Below are 23,446 nucleotides of genomic sequence, written 5' to 3' on the forward strand. Positions count from 1 at the left end.
ACTTACTAGAAAATTCCATCTGCCTCTCACTGGCCAGAAGTGAGTCACTGAAATGTATCCCACCAAAGCGTGTGTGTCCTCGGGCGCTTTCAGGTTGGTGCCCTTCCCGCCTTTGCTGGTGGGGATGCAGCCAGAGACCAGTTACCACCTAGGGGTACTTTATAGAAGCGCTTTATTTGAAGAAATATTACAACATATAAAAACTACATCAAGTCTCGCTTGCCACCTGCACAGTGGCGGATCTGATAAAATACAGAATTAAAAAAAAAAAAACTTTAAAATTCAGAATGCACAAAGTACTGCACGGCTTGGTCACAAAGCAAACCTCACACAAACAGCTTAGTGTCAGCCATGGCCACAGACACTGTGCACAACACTTCAAATGCTGGGGCTCAACAGGTTAAAAACGTTAACATCAGTGCATGTAGGGCTCTGGGTGAGAGCAGAACTAGTCCATGGTAGCAGTCTCTTCCTTTGCTTTCACTGCAGCTGAGGAGAAAGGAAAGGAGAAGTCACCCAGAGCACAGGTGCTTACGGCTGGCCTGGACAACCTGTAGCGGTTGGAAACAGTCAGCACTGGACACGTTTTCCAGAAGGTTCTGCACCCAGTGCTTGGGTCGGCACTTGAGGCCGGTGTCCGCTGACTATGTCAGTCAGTGTGCGGTCAGACCAGGCTCCACTGCTCTGTCCTCACGTGGAGTTGGTGGCATGCGCAAGGCCCAGGGCCCAGGGCTGCCCATAAGGAGAGGGGTACGTACCTGAGGCGCTCTCCTGAGCTGTGGCCAGCAGACACAACTTAATCTCCAAGCCAATGGCTTTGGCCAGTGGTGGTGGCACAGCGTTACCCACCTGTGGGAAAGGAGGTGACACCAGATTGACACCAGTCCCACCCGTGGCCTAACCCATGGCCTGTCTCAGATCAAAGGCAGAACCACACCCTGGGCATTGGGCACTCAGTCGATGCTCATACACCCACAGGTCACTAACAGGGAGCTCTTTTTGCTTGTTTGGTCGGGTCTCTATGTGTAGGTCTATGCTGGGATCCAGAGAGCCACCTGTTTCTGTCTCCCCAGTGCTGGGATTAAAAACATGTACCACCATGCCCTGCACCAGTGAGCTTTTAAACGGCTTTAAGAAAATCTGGAAGCTGGAGAGATGCCTCAGAGGTTAAGAGCACTGTCTGCCCTTCCAGAGGCCCTGAGTTCAATTTCCAGCAACCACATGGTGGCTCACAACCAGTTATAATGAGATCTGGTGCCCTCTTCTGGCATTCAGGTGTACATGCAGACACAACATTGTATATACATAATAAATACATCTTTTAAAAAATGCAGACACACCCAGACCCACTTTGATTGCCATTATGAGCCAAGGGTCAGTCGGTAGCATGGGGGGACTCAGGTGAGGTGGGTGTTTCTGGCACGGGCCCCTTTCAATAGCAGTTCCTAACTAGGGCCAGCCAGCCCAGGAAGAACATTAGTGCCACTGTGCTGCCACCGATGACCCACACGCTCAGTAACAGCCAGACTCTCAAGTCCTGGGCCCTACTCCCTACATGAGAACCCAGGCTGCTTGGTGACAAGCTCTGGTGCTGGACTGACCTGCCGGTGCCTGTCCAGGATGTTGCCGAAGAGCCGGTAGGTGTCCGGAAAGCCCTGGGAGCGGGCACACTCCCGCACACTCACCACCCGGTGCTGCTCCGGGTGGAGGACGCGGCCCTGCTTGCCCATGGGCTCAGGGTTGGTGACAGTGGTGCTGAAGAAGCCATCCCACTCCAGGCGCCCATAGAGACCGGCCCAGTGGTTGTGTCGGTTTCCAGTGTGCGGCAGGCACCAGGGGATGAGAGTGTTGAACTGTCTGGCTGTGGGGTCACAGGGCTGGCCAGCTGCAACAGAACACTGTGCTATGGCCAGGGGTGGTGCCAGGCTGCACGGAGACTCGCTGGGGCGCCTCATCTCTGCAAAGGGGCTTCCAGAAGGGAGCTCTTGTGGCTGCTTGATTCAAGCACAGAGCATCTGGCACCCCTATGCCGCGGGCGCAACTGTCGTAACCTCACACCCCAGGATGGCCAGACTTCTGGCTTAACCAGTAGATGTTGTCTAAATCAGGACTCCTACGGAACCCCAGGAGGCCACCCCCCACCCCACCCCCGCCGAACAGCCAGACCACACACAGGGAGGGCTGTGGCAAGTGGAATTCACGTCTGTGGGAAAGGCGGATGACTAAAGCCTGGGGTCCCACCTTCCACACAGGAACAGACCCCACGCATGGCGCCAGTGCTGCTGCGGCCATTCTTCCTGTCATGGAAGGTGTAGCGCAGCTTCTTGGTCAGAGTGCCATCCGATAGCCGCACCTCTATATTGGGCAGGTCACGCCAATCTGATCCTGGGAACAGCGGGATGTGGCGCATGCGGGCAGCCACCAGCGCGCTCATGTCCTAGAGAACAGGGAATCCCAGCTGAAGCCTAGCTCAGGAAGCCAGACACTCAGAGCCCGTCAGGAGCAGACAACCAGGGCCCCCTAGCTGTGATATGCCCAGACGGACATCTGAGAGGACCGCACAGGACGAGGCAGCTCAATGTGAAGTCAGCCAGGGAAGCACACAAAGTGTGAGATCTGGTGCGTTAGAAGCCCAGAGAGAACAGCTGTTAAGAGAAGGTGTACTGGGGCTGGAGAGCACTGCCTGCTCTTCCAAAGGACCTGGGTTCGATTCCCAGCACCCACATGGCAGCTCACAACTGTCTGTAACTCTAAGATCTGACATCCTCACACCAATGCACATAAATTAAAATTAAATAAAATATTTAAAAAGAGAGAGAAAGAGAGAGAAGGTGTACTATGGAGGCACTTTGTGTGGATGCTACCCAGGGCCCTCTGAAGAAGATGACAATACTGGCCATAGGGGTAGGAGATCAGATGTTGAGCCTGGAGGCCTGTGGAGGTACGAGTAAGCCCAGGAGAGAAGCTAGCTCAGGCATGGGCAAGACCCCAGAGAGCACCAGACCTTGCAAATATGGTCCCTGAGGATAGGCTGGTAGTGTGAGCCTCGCAGCTGCCTCTGGAACCAGGACTGTGGCTCGCCATTGTAGGAAATCTCAGGCGTCGAGGCTCCATTCTGGATCTCAGGGAGGTCAGACATGGTGTCCCGCACCGTGATGGTTCGGAAGGGGCCTGAGCTCAGCCTACAACAGAGGGTGCTCTCTTAGACGCCAAGCAGGCAGCCTCTGCTGGAACTCGGGATGTGGGGGTAGCTGGAGGATGGACTCTACTTAAGGCTGCGCACAAGGCAGAACCTGAGGTGGAAGGGCGCAGAGTTGCACCAGCTTGAGGTTCCAGCCAGAGCCTGGCACAAACCTCCTCAGTGAGGACGTACTGCCACTGTCCCGCACACGGGGGCTGCCCAGCCCCATGACCTACTGCCACTGTCCCGCACACAGGGGCTAAGCACAGCTCCTACCTGGTAATGTTGCTAACAAATTTCTTGTCGTCCACCACAACACTCAGCTGGCAGGCACGGGGTGCAAACACATGCAGAGGCTCTGGGAACAGAGGCAGCTTCTCTCCTGGGGCTGCAGCCAAGATGATGGCCCTCCTCCGTGTCTGGGCCACACCGTACTGTCCAGCCTGCAACAGGGGAACGGACATGGTGGCATTAGGCAGTGTACCTGGCCTCTTCACGGAGAACTAGAATTGGGAAGCAGGCAACACACACCTCCAACTCAAACAATGCTGCAGCTGACCAAGCCCCAGTTAGCCAGTGCCACGCCACTGGTTAAGTGGCAGCAATCCCCAAGACTACACAGTAATCTGAATTTCCAGCCCGTGTATCTTCATAGGGCCCTGCGATCCCAATTCTGTCAATCCCAGTAAATGCTAACCCAGTGCTATGTCTTCCGCCTCTCGACCTCCTTCTCCTCAGTGACTCCTGCGTGTGTAAGCAAACAACGAGACCACTGGGTCACCAGCTGGAGAGCTCCTATGCCCAGTTTGCTCTGGATTATCCTGTGGGGCCACCTCTTTCCTTGTCTTCCACTGACCTTACATCTGTGCGGCTGCTGCCAAGCCCAGCCTTCTTAGGGGAACACCGTAGAGCTGGCAGGAGCTATGCGGAGGCCAGGAGCCCCCACACCCGATAATCATACACCTTGGCCACTAACACAAGGCTACATACAGGCAAGGGTTGGAAACACAGCACTTGCCCCATGTGGGCCCCCACAACCCCCACTGCCCATTTTTGCTGTATGATTTTAGAATCAGGGTCTCATGTAGCCCAGGCTAGCCACTCACTTGCTATATAGACTATGATATCTTGAAGTCCTGATCCCATCTCCAACCCCCACCTACTTGTTGGGGTGACAGGTGTGTGGAAGTGTATCTGGTCTATGTGATGACAAGAAAGGGACCCAGACCTCCACCAGCTGGGCCTCGGCCAGTTTGCTGCTGAACTCCCCACACTGAGCCACAGTGGAGTTCTAGTCCTGAGACAACAGTTTTGAACCCATGGATCCTTACACTTCAGCTTTCCAGGACCAGAATAACAGGCTTGTGCCACTGTACCTGGTCACCCACGCGTTTTAGTTTGTTTCAAGACAGGGTTTTTTTCTGTGTAGCCCTGGCTGCCCTCAAACTTGGATCTGCCTACGTGCCTCGCTAGTGCTGGGATTAAAGGTGTGCACCACCATACCTGGTGAACACTACGCTTTTTCTGCCAGAGCTATGAGCCATCTCTCCTCTCCTCTCCTCTCCTCACAACCACGCTGGTGGTCATGCAGACCTCTGCTGCCCACAGCAGACCCGAGCACCCTCCTGGTGAGTGATGGAGGCCATTGTGACCCTCTGCCTGCTGTGTGGTGCCCACCTGCAGCACACCAAAGGTGCACTGGTAGCCCATGCGGACCAGGCAACGCAGTGTGAGCTTCAGCACCATGGAGCGCTTGAACGACACGAAGTTCCTGACGTTCTCCAAAAGGAAGAATCGAGGCCGGTAGTAGTCGCAGTAGCTGTGGGGGCAGGAGGGACACAGTCATTGCCAACCCCCACAGGCCCTGGGCATCTCCCAACTAGGGAGGGGCAGCCACAAAGCTGCATCTGGCCAGACAGCAAGCGACGGGGAGCTATGCATGCTCACCTGAGGAAGGAGACCACCAGGGAGTTCTTGAACTTGGAGTAAGTGCGTGAGTTGAAGCGGTTCATGCCGCTGAAGCCCTGACAGGGTGGCCCACCACACAGCATCTCCACATCGCCCCTTCTGCGGCAGCCTCTGGCCCAGGGAGTTGGTCACCTCACCGGCCATGACTAGCTTGAGCAGCACGTTGCAGTCCTCTGTGAACACCGTGGCACCAGGGTTGTTCAGTCGGAACGCCTGGGCTGCTGGGTCCCACATCTCAATGGCCCACAGTGTCTCCGAGACGCCTGGCAGACACAAAGTCAGAAGTTTGCCTTGTCGGAACCGTTTTCATTTTATCTGCTCAGACATGCGTAGGCCCACTGAGCAGCCACCTCGGCCAGCCAGACGAGCTCTGAGTCCTCCCCAAAGGCAGGCCAGAGTCCGCACTGGCCCTGCTTACCTGCTTGGTGGAATCCTTCTGATAATCCTCCACAGCCAGAAAACACGTCCAGGGTCCGAAGCTTGGGCAGTTTGATGGCCGCCTCGGGCTCTCTGGGCTCGGACACCGGATGCTTTGCTTTCCCTTTCCCTGAAGGAGGAACAGGTCACCACTGTCAGAAGGGCCCACCAGACTGCTCTCCTTGCTATGTGACCTAGAGTAGCCCCCCTGGGAGACCTTCCTGTTTGGCCTCCCTAGCACTGGCAGCTGTAAACCCAGAATCTGGGTGTTTGGGGGGTGGGGCATAGAGGCAGGAAGCTTCTGAGCTCCAGTGCAGCCTGGATGACATGCAACCTTGTCTCTCAAAAACCACACACAGGAGCTGGGCGTGGTGGCGCATACAGGCAGACCGCTGTGAGTTCGAGACCAGCCTGGTCTACAAAGAGTCCAGGACAGCCAGGGCTAGACAGAGAAACCCTGTCTCAAAACACCAAAACCAACCAACCCACCCACCCCCACACAGGAGAGTGACGGTGGGGATGCACCTTTCCCCTTTCCTTTTCCTTTGTTCCCAGGGTTGCGGGCGTGGTTTGGAGGGTCTTCAAAGCTTTTGCTCCTTGCGTTGTAGGCCTGCACAGAGAGGAGCCACATTAGTCCCGAAGAAATGCATGGATCCCCTCACACTGTTTAAGAACTGTCTCTTGATCTCTGAGTAGAACCACAGCCAATCAGCCACCAATGGAGTTTGATCTCACCACTGGAAACACCTGCAGCCAGCTGGCCGTGGTGCTGAGGCACAAGTATTCTGAGATTGAGGCCAGCCAACTACAAAGAGGCTGTCTAAAACTCAACTGTTCTATTAGCCCTCCCGTGGTCTGCACCAACATCTGCTAAGCACCTAGAGTTTATAAGGAAAGCCTACTGCCCAGTGCCACACAAACATGCATACACAGAAAGTGGAAAAACAGGTGCTAAAAGGCTCTACCTTCCTAGCACGTAGCAAGACCCTAGGCCCAGCTGGTAGATGTCAAAACAGTCCCTCAGATAATGGTGTTAAGACGATAAGATGTTGCATCCTCCCCACCCGCCCCAGATAGGGTTTCTCTATGTGGCTTTGACTTTCTCTAGACTCGCTTTGTAGACCAGGCTAGCCTCAAACTCAATGATCCATCCACCTGCCTCTGCCTCCCAAGTGCTGGGATTAAAGGCATGTGCCACCATGCTTGGCGATTTCTACTCTTAAAAGGCTGAGAGTTGGGGCTGGAGAGATGGCTCAGTGGTTAAGAGTGCTGCCCGCTCTTCCAAAGGTCCTGAGTTCAATTCCCAGCAACCACATGGTGGCTCACAACCATCTACAGTGAGATCTGGCACCCTCTTCTGGTGGGCAGGCATACATGAAGGTGAAATGCTGTATACTTAAGTAAATAAATCTTTAAAAAAAAAAAAAAAAAAGGCTGACGGTTGAATTCTAGAACCACCTGTGGGTAACTGCAGCTCTCTAAGTACTGTGCCCGCCCCCTCACATGTTCAGCAGTCAGGGCAGCTCGTTAGGTACTGTGTCCATCCTTCACACGTTCAACCGTCAGCCTGCCAGCCATCACCTAACTCCTTCTGAATGCCCAATCCTGCCTCCACACCTGAGTGCTGGGACCCAACACAGGGCTTCATGGGTGCTAGGCAAGAGCTCTATAGACCAAGCCACATGCCCAGCTGTCCTGTTTTCTTTAAAAGCCAAAATCCCACTCCTAAGACTGTATGGGGGAAAGGGGACCGACATGACACAAGGTTTTAACCCCAGCACTTGGAAGAAGAGGCAGGTGGATCTGTCAGTACAAGGTCAGGCCGCTCTACACATGGAGTTCCAGGGTTATAATGGTGAGACCGTATCTCAGATCAAACAAAACCAAAACAAACAGGCCTGGAGAGATGGCTCAACTGTAAAGAGCACTGGCTGCTCTTCCAGAGGACCTGGGTTCAATTCCCAGCCCCACATGGCAGCTCACGACGGTCTGTAGCTCCAGTTTCAGGGGATTTAATGCCACCACATATGTACACATGCAGGCAAATTCTAAAACAAAACAAAACCAAACAAAAAACCAAGCCAAGCAAACCCCACATGCACATTAGCTACTCCCCTGGTCTACATACTATCTCCTGTCCTAAGACATGTCCAGGACCAGCCCAGCATTTGCTAACACAGGCCCTACCGCTGAGCCCTGCCCTAGCCCTAGCCACTTTCTTGGGCACCCTGCTCTCGCACATTTGCCCCTGAAGCCTGGCTCCAGACAGCCTGGGATCCACCTCGAGGAAGTAGAAGCGGTCGGGGCCCCCCTGTGAATAATCCTGGATGCTCTCGGGCAGGTCTTCCCCGTACTCCACAGTGCAGCGGCCTTGCACGTCGCTGAAGTCCACCACTGCCTCCTCGTCACTCCAGTACAGCAGGTTGATGTCTGCATGGTAGGTTGCCTTGATGGACTTGTGGGTGTTCTCAGGCCTGTAAGGAGGACACTAGGTGAGTACCGTCTTACCACAAGCTCATAATCACCGGCCAAAGCACCTTCATTTGGAACATCTGGAACCAGCAATTGGGGTGACGAGTCTGAGGAAAGGCACCTTGCTAGTCTCTACACCTCAGCTTCAAGGACTTTCAGTTTTTGAGACAGCATCTTGCTCTGCAGCCCAGGCCGACCTCCAACGCAGTGGCCCCCTCCTGCCACAACATCTCAAGTGCATCAGCTACCATCCTGTGGCCACAGGCTGTTTTAGACAACACTTTTAAGATTTATTCCTTTGGGGCTGTGGAGATGGCTCAGTGGTTAAGAGCACAGGCTGCTCTTCCAGAGGACCCGAGTTCAATTCCCAGCACCCACATAGCAGCTAACAATTGTCTGTAACTCCAGTTCCAGGGGATCTGACACCCTCATACGGACAGACATGCAGACAAAAACAGTAATGTTCATAAAAAATCAAAATAATTAAAAAAAAAAAAAAAAAGATTTACTCCTTTTAATTTAATGTGTATGGGTGGGTGAGTACAGTGCCTGTGAAGGCCAGAAGATGGCATCGGATCCTGTGGAACTGGAGTTACAGATAACTGCGAGCCACCATGTGAGCACTGGGAATCAAACTTACCAAATCTTAAGCACTAAGCCGACTCTCCAGGCCCTGCGTAGTGAGTGGTACACCGGTGGCAGCCTGTGAGATTAGGTCAGCTGCAGAATTTGAGTATTTTGGTTTAGGGATGCTCAACCTATCACAGCACCATGGAAGAGACCACACCCCAGTTCCATCAGCTTGGTGACCAGCACCCTCACTTGGCCCTAATACCACAGCAGGAAAGGGACTCCTGGACACCAAATCAGGGCCTGGTTTGCTTCTCTGCCACCATCCTGCCCATCAATGCTGGATGCCCTGCTCGTCTGTAACCACGTTGATTAGTACAGACTCCAGAAAAATCAGGTGTAGTAGCAGGGGCCCGTTATCCCAGGAATTGGGACAAGGAGACAGGGATCCCAAGCTCCAGGTGTGCTGTCCCATTTGGGACAGTTTTCCTGCACAGTAAGCCCTTACCACTTCCAGTTACAGGAGCTTTAGAAAGAGAAGACTAAGGACCGAGGCAGGAGGATCAATATGGGTTCAAGGCAGGACTGGACTACAGCGGAAGTTTCAGGAGAGCCAGAATGAACACCCCCTCTTTTATTTGTTTTTTTCTTTTCCTTTTTTTGGTTTTTCAAAACAGGGTTTCCTTGTGTAGCCTTGGCTGTCCTGGACTCGCTTTGTAGACCAGGCTGGCCTCAAACTTACAGAGATTCCCCCTGCCTCTGCCTCCCGAGTGCTGGGATTAAAGGCGTGCGCCACCGTGCCCGGCTTTATTTTTGATTTTTCAAAGACAGGGTTTTCTCTGTGTAGCCCTGGCTGTCCTGGAACTCATTCTGTTCTCAGCTGGCCTCAAACCTTTGTCAACTGGCTGAAAACTATTCTCAAACAACAAAGAAGCCTAAGATGGGAGGTGGAAGGTGGGAGTGGGGTATGTCGAGTTAACCCAAGAGCTGAAAAACAGAAATCCCAGAGGCAGCAGGAAATCCCAGAGGCAGCAAGGCAGGCGCGGAACAGAAGAACTGGAGGGCAATGGGAGGCCGGACAAAGGGACCCAAACAACCCAGGACACCCTCCCTGACACTGCAGCTTTTGGCCTTTGCCAGACACAGGCTTCCTAGTATCCACGCCCAACCCTGAAAGCCACAACTGTGCCAATACACCCGTGCCCTTGGGATAACTAGAAGCAGCCACCTCCACCAGCAGAACCTTTTGGAAAGGCGTGCCGGCAGGCAGAAGCCACACCCACCTGTAGAACTTGTTGAGCCTGATCTTGATGTCTGCCTCATTGGCCTTGCCGTTCTTCTTGCCACAGTGGATCTCTTTTATCCGGCCGATGCGGTAGGGCTCCGGAGCATCGAGGTTGCTCCCTTTGATGTAGTCTGAGTACTTGCGGTAGTGCTCAGGGTACAGGTCCTCGTTCACCGGCTCCTTCTTGGAGCGTTTCATGGGGCTAGCCAGCTTGATGCTGCAGAGAGGGAGGAAGAGTTACCAAGGACACAACAGAGCTTGGGGCGCCGGAGTCCAGATGACGGGCTGGAGCGAGCCGACTCCTCATCACAAGCCAAATACCCTTGGGAGACTGACTGACACAGGAGGGCCAGAGCTCCAGGCAAGCCTGGGAGACCTACTGAGTTTCAGGCCCACCTGGACCTGCCTCTTGGCCACGCGTGGCATCTTGAACTTCCTGGTATGTGACAAGGTCCTGTCAACAAAGACAAGTTGAAACGTCACAGGAGGGGGGGGGGACACTTCACTAGGAGAGCAGCTTCTGAGAGCGCGCAGGAGCACCTTCCCAGGTGTCAGCCAGGAAAGCAGCCCTGGGCTCTGAGAAGGCCCTTGTGCCTTGCTCACTGTCACTGTGGCACGATCTTCATGCCCTGACTATGGAGCGCAGATGTAAATATGACGCTGAAGGATGGAGTCTGAGGAAGCCTGAGTTTGGTCCAACCTGTGGCAAAGCTGGCTGTCCAGTCTGGCTCCCATCGCCTAGCAGTTGCCTCCAGAGTCTGCTCTAGTCCCAGACGCACCCCTGAGCACCTGTGTGGTCTACCTACCGTGCTTCCACCTGGTAGCCGACACCACAGGGAGCAACCCATAGAGGACACCAAAGACAACCGCTGTGAGATTGGGTAATACACTCAACAACAGTGGCGGGAGGCGCCATCCCGCCATCCCTAGCTCCATGGGTCAAAGCAATGAAGCTGAATTTGGGGGCTGAGGTTACACTGGACACTAGGGAATGGGTTGTCGAGTCTAGGCACTGAGCTGTGCTTGGAAAACACGAGCTGCAATTCCAGCTGGTGCTGAGGATGCAGAGCGGATGGAGGTTGGAGGGGATGATGTTCTGGCACCTGACATGCAGAGTCCAAGCCAATCTGTTCACAGTAAACAATCTCCTTAAGCAGGCCCTGGGTGCACTTGCTCAGACCTTCGAGTTCTGGTGGCCAAGCCCCCATCAGCTTCAGGGAGGACGCATGCACCTGAGGCCTCTCAGCAGCTCAGAGGCAGAGTTGAGGCAGGAACACTGTCCAGCACTGTGGGTCTCACCCAGCCCCCTGTCCCCTCACAGCTCAGACTGCTGCAGTTTAGATGCTGAAAGGCTGGGTCCCCAGAGCAGCATTATCAGCGACGGGGCCTTTACAAGGTGAGACCTAGAGGAAAGTCCCTGGGGATAGTGGCAACAGAACCTCTTCTCTTTGCTCTGTGGCCAGGAGGCGACATGAGCTCTGTTGCCCTCAGAGGTCTAGAATGACAAGTCTGCCTCTTGTACTGGAACATTCAAACTTACGAGCCAGAAGACAGCAACCTTCCTTCATGACAATTCAACTGCATCAGGCGTTTTGTTATACTAGCAGAGAGCTAACAGCTCTGGAACTCAAGTGCAGCCATTAGGTATCAGTTTCTCATCAGAAGCCAGTGTGACGGGATAAACACTGACTTAAGGGGAGGAGCTGGGAGCATCGCAGAGCCAGCTGACTGGTGTGGAACACGGGACACTCACTTGAAGGTAAAAGCCTCAGGAGGCAGGTACACGCTGTCACCCAGCCTGTAGACAACACCATTCTTGGTGATGGAGCTGCAGCGGATCCGGCCATCCGCCTCATCAAGCTGTTCCAGGACCTTGGGCATCTCCTTATGTCTCAGCTCCCCCAGCCGGATGCAAGACAGGCAGAACCTGCAGAGGCCAAGGGCAGAAGGAACTCAAGGCTCAGACGGGACAGAATGGCGACTGTAGCAGTCACTGCGGACGCTCGGAGAAGTGTCCTTTATGTCCACACTCTGAAGAGTTCTTGGGGAACACAGCCCAAACACAGAAATTAACACTGGCTAACAAGCACATCTACAGCAGGGTGTTCAGCCAGCATACCCAGCACCAGGCGGTCCACATCTTAAACAGCTGCAGCCAGAGAGTCTGGAGGAGGAGTTGAGGGGGGTGGGTGGGAATGAGGGTGGGAGGTTGGGGGGAATGGGGGTAGGTGGGAGTGACTCACAGCACAGAACTGGCTCCCATACTCACTTGTGCTTGTTGTCCTCCGTCGGCTGGGTCTTGGGAGGGGATTCAAACCTTGCGTAGTCCTGGTTGTACCAGAGCTGGTAGAAATACGTCTTGCCATCATCCTCAGCCCCTGGCAGCACGGTCTCAGGGTCCAGGCCTCCCTGTGCAAACGAAGACGTGTCAGCCTGGGCTCTAACAGTGGCACAGAGTACGTGGATGAGCGGAGACACTCACCTCCATGGCCCAGGTTTTGGAGGGCGCTTTGTAGATGACCTTGACCTTGCTGTGAATGTAGGAAAGCTGCATATCTTCACACTCGCCCACCAGGAACAGCTCCAGGGGGTCAGAGGTGGCTCCGAGGACTGTGTCTGTGCCGGCGCAGAACCAGTGTGCGTGGAACATCTGCCCGTTCTTGTCTTCCCACAGCGCTGTAACCCTGCAGCCGCAGCAAGACAGGAAGCAGACATCGCATGTAACCAGCGGAGCTTGGCCACACAGACGCTGGCTGTATCTTTTGGTTTCATTCTGGGCCAACTGGGAAATGCAGTGTGGTTTAGTGTGCCTGGCCCCTTTAAAGGACCCTATGATTTTCAGTGTTGGTTGGCTCTTGGCCTTCTGGGAATAGCAGAGGTCTAGAGAGGAGAATAGGGGCAGAGAAGGCAACTGTTGACAGCTGAGCCAGGATACGCTGAGCTGAGCCAGAGAAGGTATTGTTAGGAGACAACTAGGAGAACCCGCAAAGAACCCACACAAAGTAGCGAATGGGGAAAAAGGAAAACAAAAACAAAACTACATTTGGTGCCTACATGAGGTGCCAAAAGAAAAGAACGCGTGTGTGAGAGAGAGAGAAAAAAGGCGTTCTTTTAAAATCAATACTATCAGAACTTCAGGTGTTCAAGTGGAAAAGCAAGCTCTCAAGTCTGACAGAGTGAAGGCACACACCTGGCCAGATACAGTGGCTTGGAGGAATCATCTGGAATGACGGAGACGCAGTCCCCCACCTCCAGGGTCTCTTCGTCGATGCACACCTTCTGATAGTATGTTCTCTTCTCTTCGATCTGAAACCAAGGCGCTGGAGCTCAGGGGAGGGACACATCTCCGGTTCTCGCTGGCCTCCCCGGGTGGCTCTCCCTAACTTCCTATGAAAATAACTTGGGACTAAGGCTGTGTGGGTAAGCAGCGCAAGAGCACTTAACAGGTACAAGGCTCTGGGCTCCATCCCCAGCAACCCTAAAAAAATAAAAACATGACTTGTGATTTTTATGAAGTCATAAGGGCCAACGAGATGGCTCAGTGGGCACAGGAGCTTGCCTCAAAGCCAGATGACCCGAGCTTGGTCTCTAGGACCTGCAACATGGGGGAAAGAAAGAAGCGACTCATACAAGTTGTCCTCTGACACTCACACCCATGCTGTGGCATGAGGGTGCATCCGCAAATAAATATACTACAAAATAAGAGAAAAACCAGGTGTGATGGCACACACCTTTAACCTCAGCACTCTGGAGGCACAGGCAGGCCTACCTAGTCTATACTGAGTTCTAGGCTAGCCAGAACTACAGTTAAAAAAAAAAAAAAAAAAAAAAAGCATCACTGCTGGGGTTTGTAGCACATGTAATCCTAACACTTGAAAGGCTAAAAAACTATCAAGATTTTCAGTCCAACAAGTATAGAGATGGCTCAGCATGAAGAATACTCAGTGTTCTTATAGCGAACCTGGGTTCAAGTCCCAGCATTCACAGTGGCTCACAACCATCCACAACACCAGTTCCAGGTGACTCCATACCTTCTTCTGACCTCTGTGGGCACCAGATGTAATGCATGTGGTGCACGCGCATACATATAGACAAAACAATCATCTACATATGATAAGTGTAAAAAAGTTAACGAAGGGCCGGACATGGTGGTGCACGCCTTTAATCCCAGCACTAGGGAGGCAGAGGCTGCTAGATCTCGCTGTGAGTTCAAGGCCAGCCTGGTCTACAAAGTGAGACTAGGACAGCCAAGGCTACACAGAGACACTTAGTCTCAAAAAACCAAAAAAGTTAATGAAAATAAAAATTAAGAGCCAGGAGCAGTGGTGCACGCCTGTAATCCCAGCACTTGAGAGGCAGAGGTGGGTGAACTGCTGTGAGTTGGAAGCCAGCCTAGACTACAAAGTGAGTCCAGGACAGCTAAGGTGACAGCTAAGGCTACACAGAGAAACCCTGTCTCAAAAAATAAAAAATAAATTTAAAAAAAGAAAAAGAAAAAGAAAAATTAAGTTCTAACCCACCCTGAGCTATACAGTGAGATCCTAGCCCCAAAACAAGACATCCAAAGGAATGTCTTTCCCTGGCCTTGGCTGTCATAGAACACACTCTGTAGATTGGGTTAGCCTAGAACTTTGAGATCTGTCTGCCTCTGCCTCCTGAGGGCAGGGATTAAAGGCATGCACCACCACTGCCAGGCTTACATTATTTTTATTAAAAAAAGAAAAAGGAAAAAAAAACACCTGACATGGCAGCACACGGCTTAGCACTTGGGAGGTGGAAATAAATGGAGCGTCGTAAAATGCACAAGTGTATAGGATGCCTGGGCTACAGATGCAGCTCAGGATTTAACAGTGAGGGGCTAAAGTATGGGTCAGTTGTAGAGCTCTATTTAGTCTAGCATGCCTGAGGCCTTGCGTTCCTCTCCCAGGTGAGCCAGCAGCTAGTTTCCCGGCTCCAGGGCTGGGCTCGGAGGTGCAGCGGCATGCAAGAGGCAGGGGCCTCACCCTCATGGGCTGTCCGAGCCAGGAGATGCGGTCCTTGTTCTGTTTCTTTTTCTTCCCTTGATGCATCTTTTTGGGTGATGGCACCTCTGGGATGTCATCTTCAGCTTCCTCATCATCATCTGCCTCCTTCATGGCCAAATTGGGACACCTGCCAAGTGCACATGGCAGTCAGCCCCAGGGAAAAGCATCTTGCTAGCTCTATACCACGACGAAGGACCCTGCACGGCACACTTGCTTTAGCCACCCTGGCCTCTACTAACTGGACAGAACACAGCATAGCCTACCTCCTCTTGAGGCAAGCCTGTTTGCTCCGCCCAGTGCCACCAAACTTAACCATATCCTTGCACGCCTTGCACTTTCCACACTCAGGTTGCTGACAGACCTGAAAAATATTAAGAGGGTCAATCAGTCACCAATTCAACTAGGAACTTTCATTTTTGTTTGTTTGTTTGGTTGGTTGGTTGGTTTGGTTTGAAGACAAAGTCTTTCTACATAGCTCTGGCTGTCCTGGAACTCACTGTGTAGACCAGACCAGGCTGGCCTCAAACTCAGAGATCCTCCTGCCTTAGCCTCCTAAATGCTGGGATTAAAGCCATGTGGCACCACAGCCAGGCCAGGAACTTTCAAAAAAATACACATGCTCAAGGCCGGCTTGGCACCCAAAACCCACAGAAATGCAGAAAAACCCACGCCAGAGTTCTGATCTTCACATGCATACGCCTTCACTAATTGTATTTATGCTGAACACTGATAGCCTTTCTCACCCGTTCCGTAAGCAATGCACCACGGTAACCACACACAGCCTTAACTTGTACTAGGTATCAAGTCATCCAGCTGTCCACAAAGGACACACACAGGTGCCACAGCCACACTATCCCCTTAGGGAAGGAATGTCTGCATCTGAGAATTTGGAGGCGCTGAGGGTACCCTAGAAACTCACAAGCTCTGCTGAGGTGTCACAGAGCCAGTGTCCCCACCAGTCACTGAGGACCAGAGTGGACAACCAACTACGACAGGGCAGGAGAACAAAATAATCAAATGGGGCTACCAAGCATCCAGCTTGCTTATTCAAAAAACAAACACACACATAAACTCTAAAAGGCATAAGCACTGGATACAAGGACACTAAGGAACAGCTGAGGAATGATGGAAACAGGGCATCTGAGGAGGGCTGCCAGGGGACGGCAGGCGCTGCTGTGCGGCGTGGAGACCAGCCAGGCTCTACTGCACCCAAGGGAAGTCCAAATAGTAAGCTATAAAAACACACCAAAATAAACCGAGTCCTGTGTCACAGCATTAGGGTAACTTCCTCTGAAGAAAATAACCCTAGCTGTCCTTTGGGTGATAAGAATGGCACATAGAGCTGGGCGGTGGTGGCATACGCCTTTGATCCCAGCACTCGGGAGGCAGAGGCATGTGGATCGCTGTGAGTTCGAGGCCAGCCTAGTCTACAAAGCGAGTCCAGGACGGCCAGGGTTACACAGAGAAACCCTGTCTCAAAAACAACAAAAACAAAAACAAAAGAGAAGAAAAGAAAAAAAAAAGAACGGCACATAGAAGTCTTCTCTCCCATTCGAAACCCTCAGATGTCTAAGTGCCCTGTACAGCCTAAAACAAAGTGAGCCTGTGAGCTGGTGCCAGGACACACTGACGTCACAGGCCTGGTGAGCCCCTGTGAGCTGGTGCCAGGACACACTGACATCACAGGCCTGGGCATGGCAGTGCACACCAGCACGCCTAGCACTCGGGAGGCAGATGAAGGCACACCAGCAGTTTAGGCCAGCCTTGTCTACACAGCTGTCTCAGAACACATGTGCCTGTGTAGGCTGTGGGTCAGAAGATAAACTCATTCTCTCATTTTTTTGACCGCGGTAGCCCAGGCTGACCTCAAACTCATTATTTACCTGAGAAGAGCCTTGACATCCTGATCTTCCATCCTACCTCTACTTCTCAAGTGCCAGGGTCACAGGCCTGTGCCTCCATGTATAGCTTAACCACATTTCTTTGAGGTTCTGTTTGGTTTTTTTAATGTGATGTAGGTTGACTCCGAGGCTATCTATATGAAAAGGATTCACAAGAGCCAAGCATGGTGGCACAGAATTTTACAGAAACCCAGCTCTTGGAAGAAGGAGCTTGGAAGATTCAGACTTCCAGGCCCCCCGAGCTAGACAAGACCCAAGTCACGGCCTTCACACTGGCACAAATCTACGCTGAGAGGAAAATGTACCTCTGCAGAAGTTCTAGACAGACTCCCACGGAACGTGCCCTGGCAGGCAGCTCTGGGGTCAGCCGTCTCTCAGTACCCACAGGACACAGAGGCAGAGCTAACATTTCTCAGGGAAACTCAGGCTCTGCAGCCATCAGATAGGGTTGAAGTGAGCAAGAGTGTCCAGGGTCTGTCTGTCCGTCTGTTCTTCAAGGCACGCAGCTCCCCAGAGCACTGACTCCTCTTCTCCACATCTGAGGAATTAGAGCCAGCGATGGCACGGGGGCATGGCTAGGCCCACTCACCTCACAGACGCCACACCGGCGGCGCTTAAAGGCATTCTCTTTGTCCTCCTTGTCGTCTTTCTCAATCTGCTCTGAGAAGAAAGTGTCAAAGATCTGGTAGACCAACTTGGTGGTGGTGGCTTTTGTAGGCCCTTTGTCCTTCTCCTTGGCGGAGTGTTTGCTGATGTTGCGCCTCTCGGCTCGCCTGAGAGAGAGGACTGCCATCTTAGGGGACCAAACAGGAGGTTGCCTCCTTTGGCCTCAGCCTCTCGTTTGATTCTTGCTGTGTCCTTACCTCTGCCCCAGGGTGACCCCAGCCAAGTTGATCAGGGCTCTCATACAGGGAGACAAGAAGACGGGTGTCTCATCGGTATCCTTGGCATCATCGTAACTCTCTACCTGGTTCACCACAAACTGGGCGTGGCGTAGGAGGGAGTCCTCTGTGAACCGGTTCAGGTTAAGGGCAGGAGGAGGGACAGTGGTCTTTGTGGGGTAAGAAAAAAAAAAAAAAAAAAAAAAGATCAGATTTAAAAAAAAAAAAAAAGATTTATTTATTTATTATGTATACAGTGCTCTGCCTGCATGTACACTTACTTGCACGACAGAAGAGGGCACAGATCTCACTATAGATGGTTGTGAGCCATCATGTGGTTGCTGGGAATTGAACTCAGGACCTTTGGAAGAGCAGCCAGTGCTCTTAACCTCTGAGTCATCTCTCCAGTCCAAGAGGAGATATTTCTAATATTCTGGTTCTTTGTAACGCTGAGGAGGGAGATCCTAGTACTTCATGCATGTTAGGCAAGCAATGAATGTATCACTAAGCCATGCCCCGAGCCCCTCACTGGGGGATTTTAGGCAGGGGCTCTATAACCGAGCCATGCTTCCAGGCCTATTTCGTTAGTCTTTTTATCAAAACTCTCTCATTACCCAGCTCTCAGGAGAAAGAGGCAGGCAGATCTCTGTAAGTTCGAGGCCAGCCTGGTCTAAAGTGAGTCCAGGACAGCCAAGGCTACAGAGAGACCCTGTCTCAAAAAACAAACAAACAAACAAAAAAAACCCCCAAACTTGCAGTGGTAGCTAGCGGAAGGGTCTGCTGACTCCAGGTTCTTTCTAGCATGTTGTATGTATGTGGATCCAGAACTATCACACAGAAGGCAGAGCTCTCACCTCGATCTTATTGATCAGGTCTTCATAGACAGCTTCACGATTGCCCTGCAGGAACTCAACCACAATCTTGCTGATGTAAATTTTCTCCTGCATCAGCCCAAATATCGGTGCATAATCTGGGCTGGGTTCCATTAGAATGTATTCTGCAAATGCTGGGAAGGACACAGGACTTGATTTTTAAAGAACATGGAAGGAATATCGCTCTAGTTAGGGCCAGTAGCATCTGCAGTCCCTCCAGCACCTGCTTTTTATGCAGATGGCTGTTTGGCTTAAGTAATGGGGTCTTGTCATGTTGCCTCGCCTAACCCTGAACTGCTCAGCCTCCTGAGTAGCTAGGACAACAGGTATCTGCTAGGTCCAGCAGCTAATACACCTTCAGGGCCAGTGAGCTGGCTCAGCAGACGAGGGCCTGACAACCTAAGTTTGACCCTAGGGACTCACATGGAAGAGGGAGAAAAGCAACCCCAACAGTTGTCCTCTGACCCTCGTGCATGCTATGGTGCACACACTCACTAGACCACAGGGCAAGCATTAGTCTTCTGAGCTTCCAGAACAATCTAAAATTTATCTTACAACCTAAAAACCAAACCAACCCAACAAAAACCCACAACCAAACGCCAAGAGCCCAACTTCTCCATTAGCTGGTTCCACCTGAGCCTGCTGGGGACTTAGCTTAGACTTGGAACCACTAAGACTGTAAGCACTTGACAACTGGAGGTCTGGCTTCCAGGCCAGTCACGATGAACACAGGCCACCAGATCCTCCCAGGCCTCATGAGACCTCCCCATAAAGCCCACCAAGCGCAGACAGGCAGGAGGCTCTAGGACCCTGTGGCCGGGCAGATACTCACAGGTGCTGAAGCCAATGAGCGCCTTCTCTCCACCATCAAAGCCAGTGATCCACCACTCATTGATTGGCCCGAGATTTTTGCCATTAACACCACCTGTGGAAAAAAGGTCTCTCAATAACAGAAAGACTACACACGGTGACCCACAGCTCACATCCCAGCCAGCACACTGCCTCTCTTCAGGGTCACTGTGCTCAGTTAAAGGCCGAACTTCAAGCTCTCCCACGAATCAGTACCCCCCCCCCCCCATGGCTAAATCTGCTTACTTCTTGAAACAACCCACCTTGGAACATTCCACGTACCTTCCACAGATGGGTTTTCATCATAAATCGCTTTGGCAACACCAGAAAAGTAGAGTTCAACATTCTTCTCAATTAGACCAGTGTCGACAGGACACAAGTGACCTCGATTGCAATATACACTTGACAGGGAACAAACATCGCATTACCACCCAACCCAACACAGGGCCACAAATCACTGTCAGACTCAAGGTTAGCAGATTAAGCGAGGCTCTGGGCTCAGCAATGTGTTTGCCAACACTGCTCGTCACTCACTCACTCTTGCACGTCAAGTGCATGCAGCAAGCAGCTGGAGGATTCCTCTGAGGTTGGAATTGTAAGTGGTTGGCTGTGAGCTGCCCTACATAGGTATCAGGAGCCAGACTGGAGTTGACTGCTGCATCAGTCATCTATCTCTCCAGTACCTTATGGCTGTTGACTTCCATCACAAGGATTGCACGCCCTCAGCATCTTCCCCCACTTGAAAGAAGGCTGTATAGCGAGTGAAGAGCAGGAAGCCTGGCCTCAGCTCTCTCACAGCTGACGCTTTCTCCAGGCAAACTTTAACTGCCCCTCAGAGGTCTCCTGCATATTAAGGCCTGGCTCTCGAGATCACTGGCTGACAGTATCCTTTATGGGAATCAATGCTCCAACTTGTAGGGAGTACTGTCATACACACACTCAGGGATCATGACCTAAGTGGCCCTAGGAACTCCAGCCCATTGTGGGTTCAACATTAAAGACCACCCAGAAATACCTATTGGGATGTCAATGGGTGCTCCTGAGGGGACCCCAGAGAAACATGTGTGTCCCAGCCCAGTCACAGCCTGGCCCTGCTTCTCCATCAGCCACTATGACCTCTACATTTCCTGCCCAGTCAGAGCAGGGCGTCTACCTCCTCAGCGGGTAAAACCTAGCATAAGTGAAGGTCTGGGCTGGCTTCCCAACACTATACAAGCTGGTAGCGCCAGCACACAAAGGCCAGAAGTCCAAGGTCATCCATGACTACCTAATCAAGCTGGAGACCAGCCTGGGGTATGTAAGAGAGACCCTGTCTAAAACAAAAACCAACCAATCAACCAAACAGTAGTATCAAAATTTTATACTTGTGGCTGACGTCTACCTAGCTTTAATCAGCTTCTTGGTTACTGTCAAAGGGAAAACAGCCTGAGGAGCCCGTGGTTAAGACCAAGGACTATACTTAGATACCCTGGATATGGGTGCCTACCAGCAGGACACGACCACAGGCAGCCAAGCATGTGGTTACCTGAAGCAGGTCAGCCTGTGCATGGGAAAATCCTCATAGCTCTCAAAGCCAGACTCGTTGGACTCAAAGATGGACAGTCTCTCGCTGGTTAACATCTGGGGTTCATCCACCTGAAGGACAGGGGACCATGAGGCACGGGCGTACCAGGAGGCAGGGGATAGAAGGGAAATGGAGCGAGGGACTCACAGCATCCTGAGGGTGCTGCTGGTACTTCAGATCAGGGTCATCTAGGTACTGGCCGCACTGGGGGCACCGTGGTGGGTTGATCTGTGGCAAAGAACAGGTGTGGCCTCAGGGCAGCTCTCCAACATCTGGGAACTGCTGTGCTATTGCCGGCCAAGTTCCTGGAGGGACCCTTACCTTTGGGATCATCGTTGGTTTTTTTCGAGCGGCTTTTTTCTGCACTCTGGAAGGAAGCACAAGGTTGTTGGCGATTTCATCAATGTGACATCACTACCATCAGCCCTGCCACTCTGTGCATGTTGGTGCCAGTTAACCACAGTGACTGGCAGAGGGTCTCAGGGGCCCTCTACCACTGTGCCCAGCAGAAGAAGCACAGTACCTTAGTCTCCAAACCCACAAAAAGCTAAGGCTAGTTGGCATGGCAGTTCACTAACAGCCGTCTCTCACCCCTCTTTCTGGAAAGATCTAACACCATCACCTGCTCTATATGGAAAAGGTAAAAATGCTTACGATTCTTTAGGTGTCTTTTTTTTCCTCCTCTTCTCCTCCTAAACAGAGAGAGCGAGAAAAAAAGTCATCTCTTTGGCTTAGACGCACTTTAGGGTTAAGAACTTTCTATATGTTGATTGTCACAGAATTCAGGGAGAAAGGTGGTTACGGTGAGGTAATGAGGCCAATTCATGCCAGTGTCCTGACCCCACGAAAAGTCTGCCCGGAGCCCAGTACTCAGAAGCCTAAGGCAGGAGGACCGCATGTTGGAGGTCAGCCTGGGACACTTGTCAAGACAATGTTTGAAGGGTTTGAAAAAAGCCCAGGTGTAAGCCGGGCGTGGTGGCGCACGCCTTTAATCCCAGCACTCGGGAGGCAGAGGCAGGCGGATCGCTGTGAGTTCGAGGCCAGCCTGGTCTACAAAGTGAGTCCAGGATGGCCAAGGCTACACAGAGAAACCCTGTCTCGAAAACCAAAAAAAAAAAAGAAAGAAAAAAGCCCAGGTGGTGATGGTGCAAGCCTTTATTAATCCCAGCACTAGGGAGGCAGAAGTAGGCAGATCTCTGAGTTTGAGGCTGTTGAGATCCTCATCAGCAAAGCAAGTTCCAAAACAGACAAGGGTACACAGAGAAACCCTGTCTCAAAAAACAAAGAATAAATGAGTCCATCCCCAACCCCAACATGGACACATTAGGAGCCAAGGCCCTTAGGGAGGTAAGTGAGGCTCAACAAGGCTTTGCTATGTTTTGTTTCTCGAGACCGATTCAGAATGGCAAATTTAAACAGTAAGTAAAGGCACTGGAACGAACTCTGGTGACCCTTCCCCTTACAATGCCCTATCTGTGGGGTTCTTGGCTTCACTTCCCTCCCACCCTAAGCATCCTAGCTCCAGAGGCATGAACACCCTGGGTTATGGTTTTCACAGAAGCAGTTAGACATAGCAGTACTCTGTCTGGCAGCTGTGCTACTGTTTGACTTCTTACGCACGCCCCTTGGTTAGAAAGGCGGGCAAGTTAGTTGGTATGCAACCTTCAATTTGCCCTTGCATGAAACTGTCAAGTCAGTCTTCAATTAATCTTTTTTTCCACAAAGTTGTCTGGCTATGTAGTCCAGGCTGACACTGAATTCTAGATCCTTCTGCCTCATCCTCCTGGTGCTGGAATTATGGGTATGAGCCACCATGCCCTGCTTCTTCTGTGCTGTTTCTACAGTTTAGGAACCATACAAGAAACAAAAGTATTGTGAGTATCAGTGGACTTACAGATGGCAGCACTAAGTGACCATTACAGGACCACCGTCAGATCTGTAATCTACTGTTGACCAAGTGCTGTTATGTAGCTTATGTGTTTCACATATGCAGTCCTACTGTGGTTTCCCAGGTTCTGGACCTGGCCAGCCCTGTCTCTTGCAGATGGCGAGCTGTTGGCTGTTTTGAGGAACGTGGGAGGTGGTACCATGATTCTTGTGGATCATCTGGAAGCACAGTGGACCAAGGGTCGTAGCTATGGTACCACTGGCTGGCTGTCCTGGAGCTCACTATGACTACAAACTTCCAACAATTTTACCTCTGTGCCCTGGGTGCTGCTTTGAGCACAGACATATCTCCACCACATCTGGCTCCCTCTCAACTTTTCACCTCATTTTTTGTTCCTGCTACACTACGGAGCCTTGCGCAGGCTAGAGTGCCACCAGAGCGGCCTCACTAGCAACTCCCCATGGAGGTTTCTTGCCCCCTCGAGCAGCGAGAATATGGCTCAAGCTGCCACGACAGGCTACACACAGAAACAACAGTTTCAGATAAATTCCCACAAACAGGCAAAGGACAGAAT

The 23,446-nt window shown here is 52.0% G+C and overlaps 1 protein-coding gene across 1 annotated transcript in view; it reads right to left on the minus strand.

Moving 5' to 3' along the window:
* Positions 1 to 23,446, minus strand: part of Dnmt1 (DNA methyltransferase 1) — a 54,011-nt gene continuing 30,565 nt past the window's right edge. The window contains 28 exon segments of the mRNA XM_051155975.1: positions 1 to 489; positions 759 to 849; positions 1,602 to 1,885; positions 2,242 to 2,437; positions 3,005 to 3,182; positions 3,458 to 3,624; positions 4,859 to 5,000; positions 5,129 to 5,244; positions 5,246 to 5,412; positions 5,568 to 5,696; positions 6,092 to 6,176; positions 7,848 to 8,040; positions 9,892 to 10,110; positions 11,647 to 11,820; positions 12,163 to 12,302; positions 12,376 to 12,577; positions 13,084 to 13,199; positions 14,897 to 15,044; positions 15,181 to 15,278; positions 17,408 to 17,591; positions 17,682 to 17,869; positions 18,554 to 18,705; positions 19,404 to 19,496; positions 19,703 to 19,821; positions 20,946 to 21,055; positions 21,132 to 21,212; positions 21,306 to 21,351; positions 21,639 to 21,676. Of these exon segments, the coding sequence (XP_051011932.1) occupies positions 449 to 489; positions 759 to 849; positions 1,602 to 1,885; positions 2,242 to 2,437; positions 3,005 to 3,182; positions 3,458 to 3,624; positions 4,859 to 5,000; positions 5,129 to 5,244; positions 5,246 to 5,412; positions 5,568 to 5,696; positions 6,092 to 6,176; positions 7,848 to 8,040; positions 9,892 to 10,110; positions 11,647 to 11,820; positions 12,163 to 12,302; positions 12,376 to 12,577; positions 13,084 to 13,199; positions 14,897 to 15,044; positions 15,181 to 15,278; positions 17,408 to 17,591; positions 17,682 to 17,869; positions 18,554 to 18,705; positions 19,404 to 19,496; positions 19,703 to 19,821; positions 20,946 to 21,055; positions 21,132 to 21,212; positions 21,306 to 21,351; positions 21,639 to 21,676 (3,897 nt within the window). The 3' untranslated portion in view covers positions 1 to 448.

Source organism: Acomys russatus, chromosome 14 (assembly GCF_903995435.1).
Source record: "Acomys russatus chromosome 14, mAcoRus1.1, whole genome shotgun sequence".
Taxonomy (NCBI): Eukaryota; Metazoa; Chordata; class Mammalia; order Rodentia; family Muridae; genus Acomys; species Acomys russatus.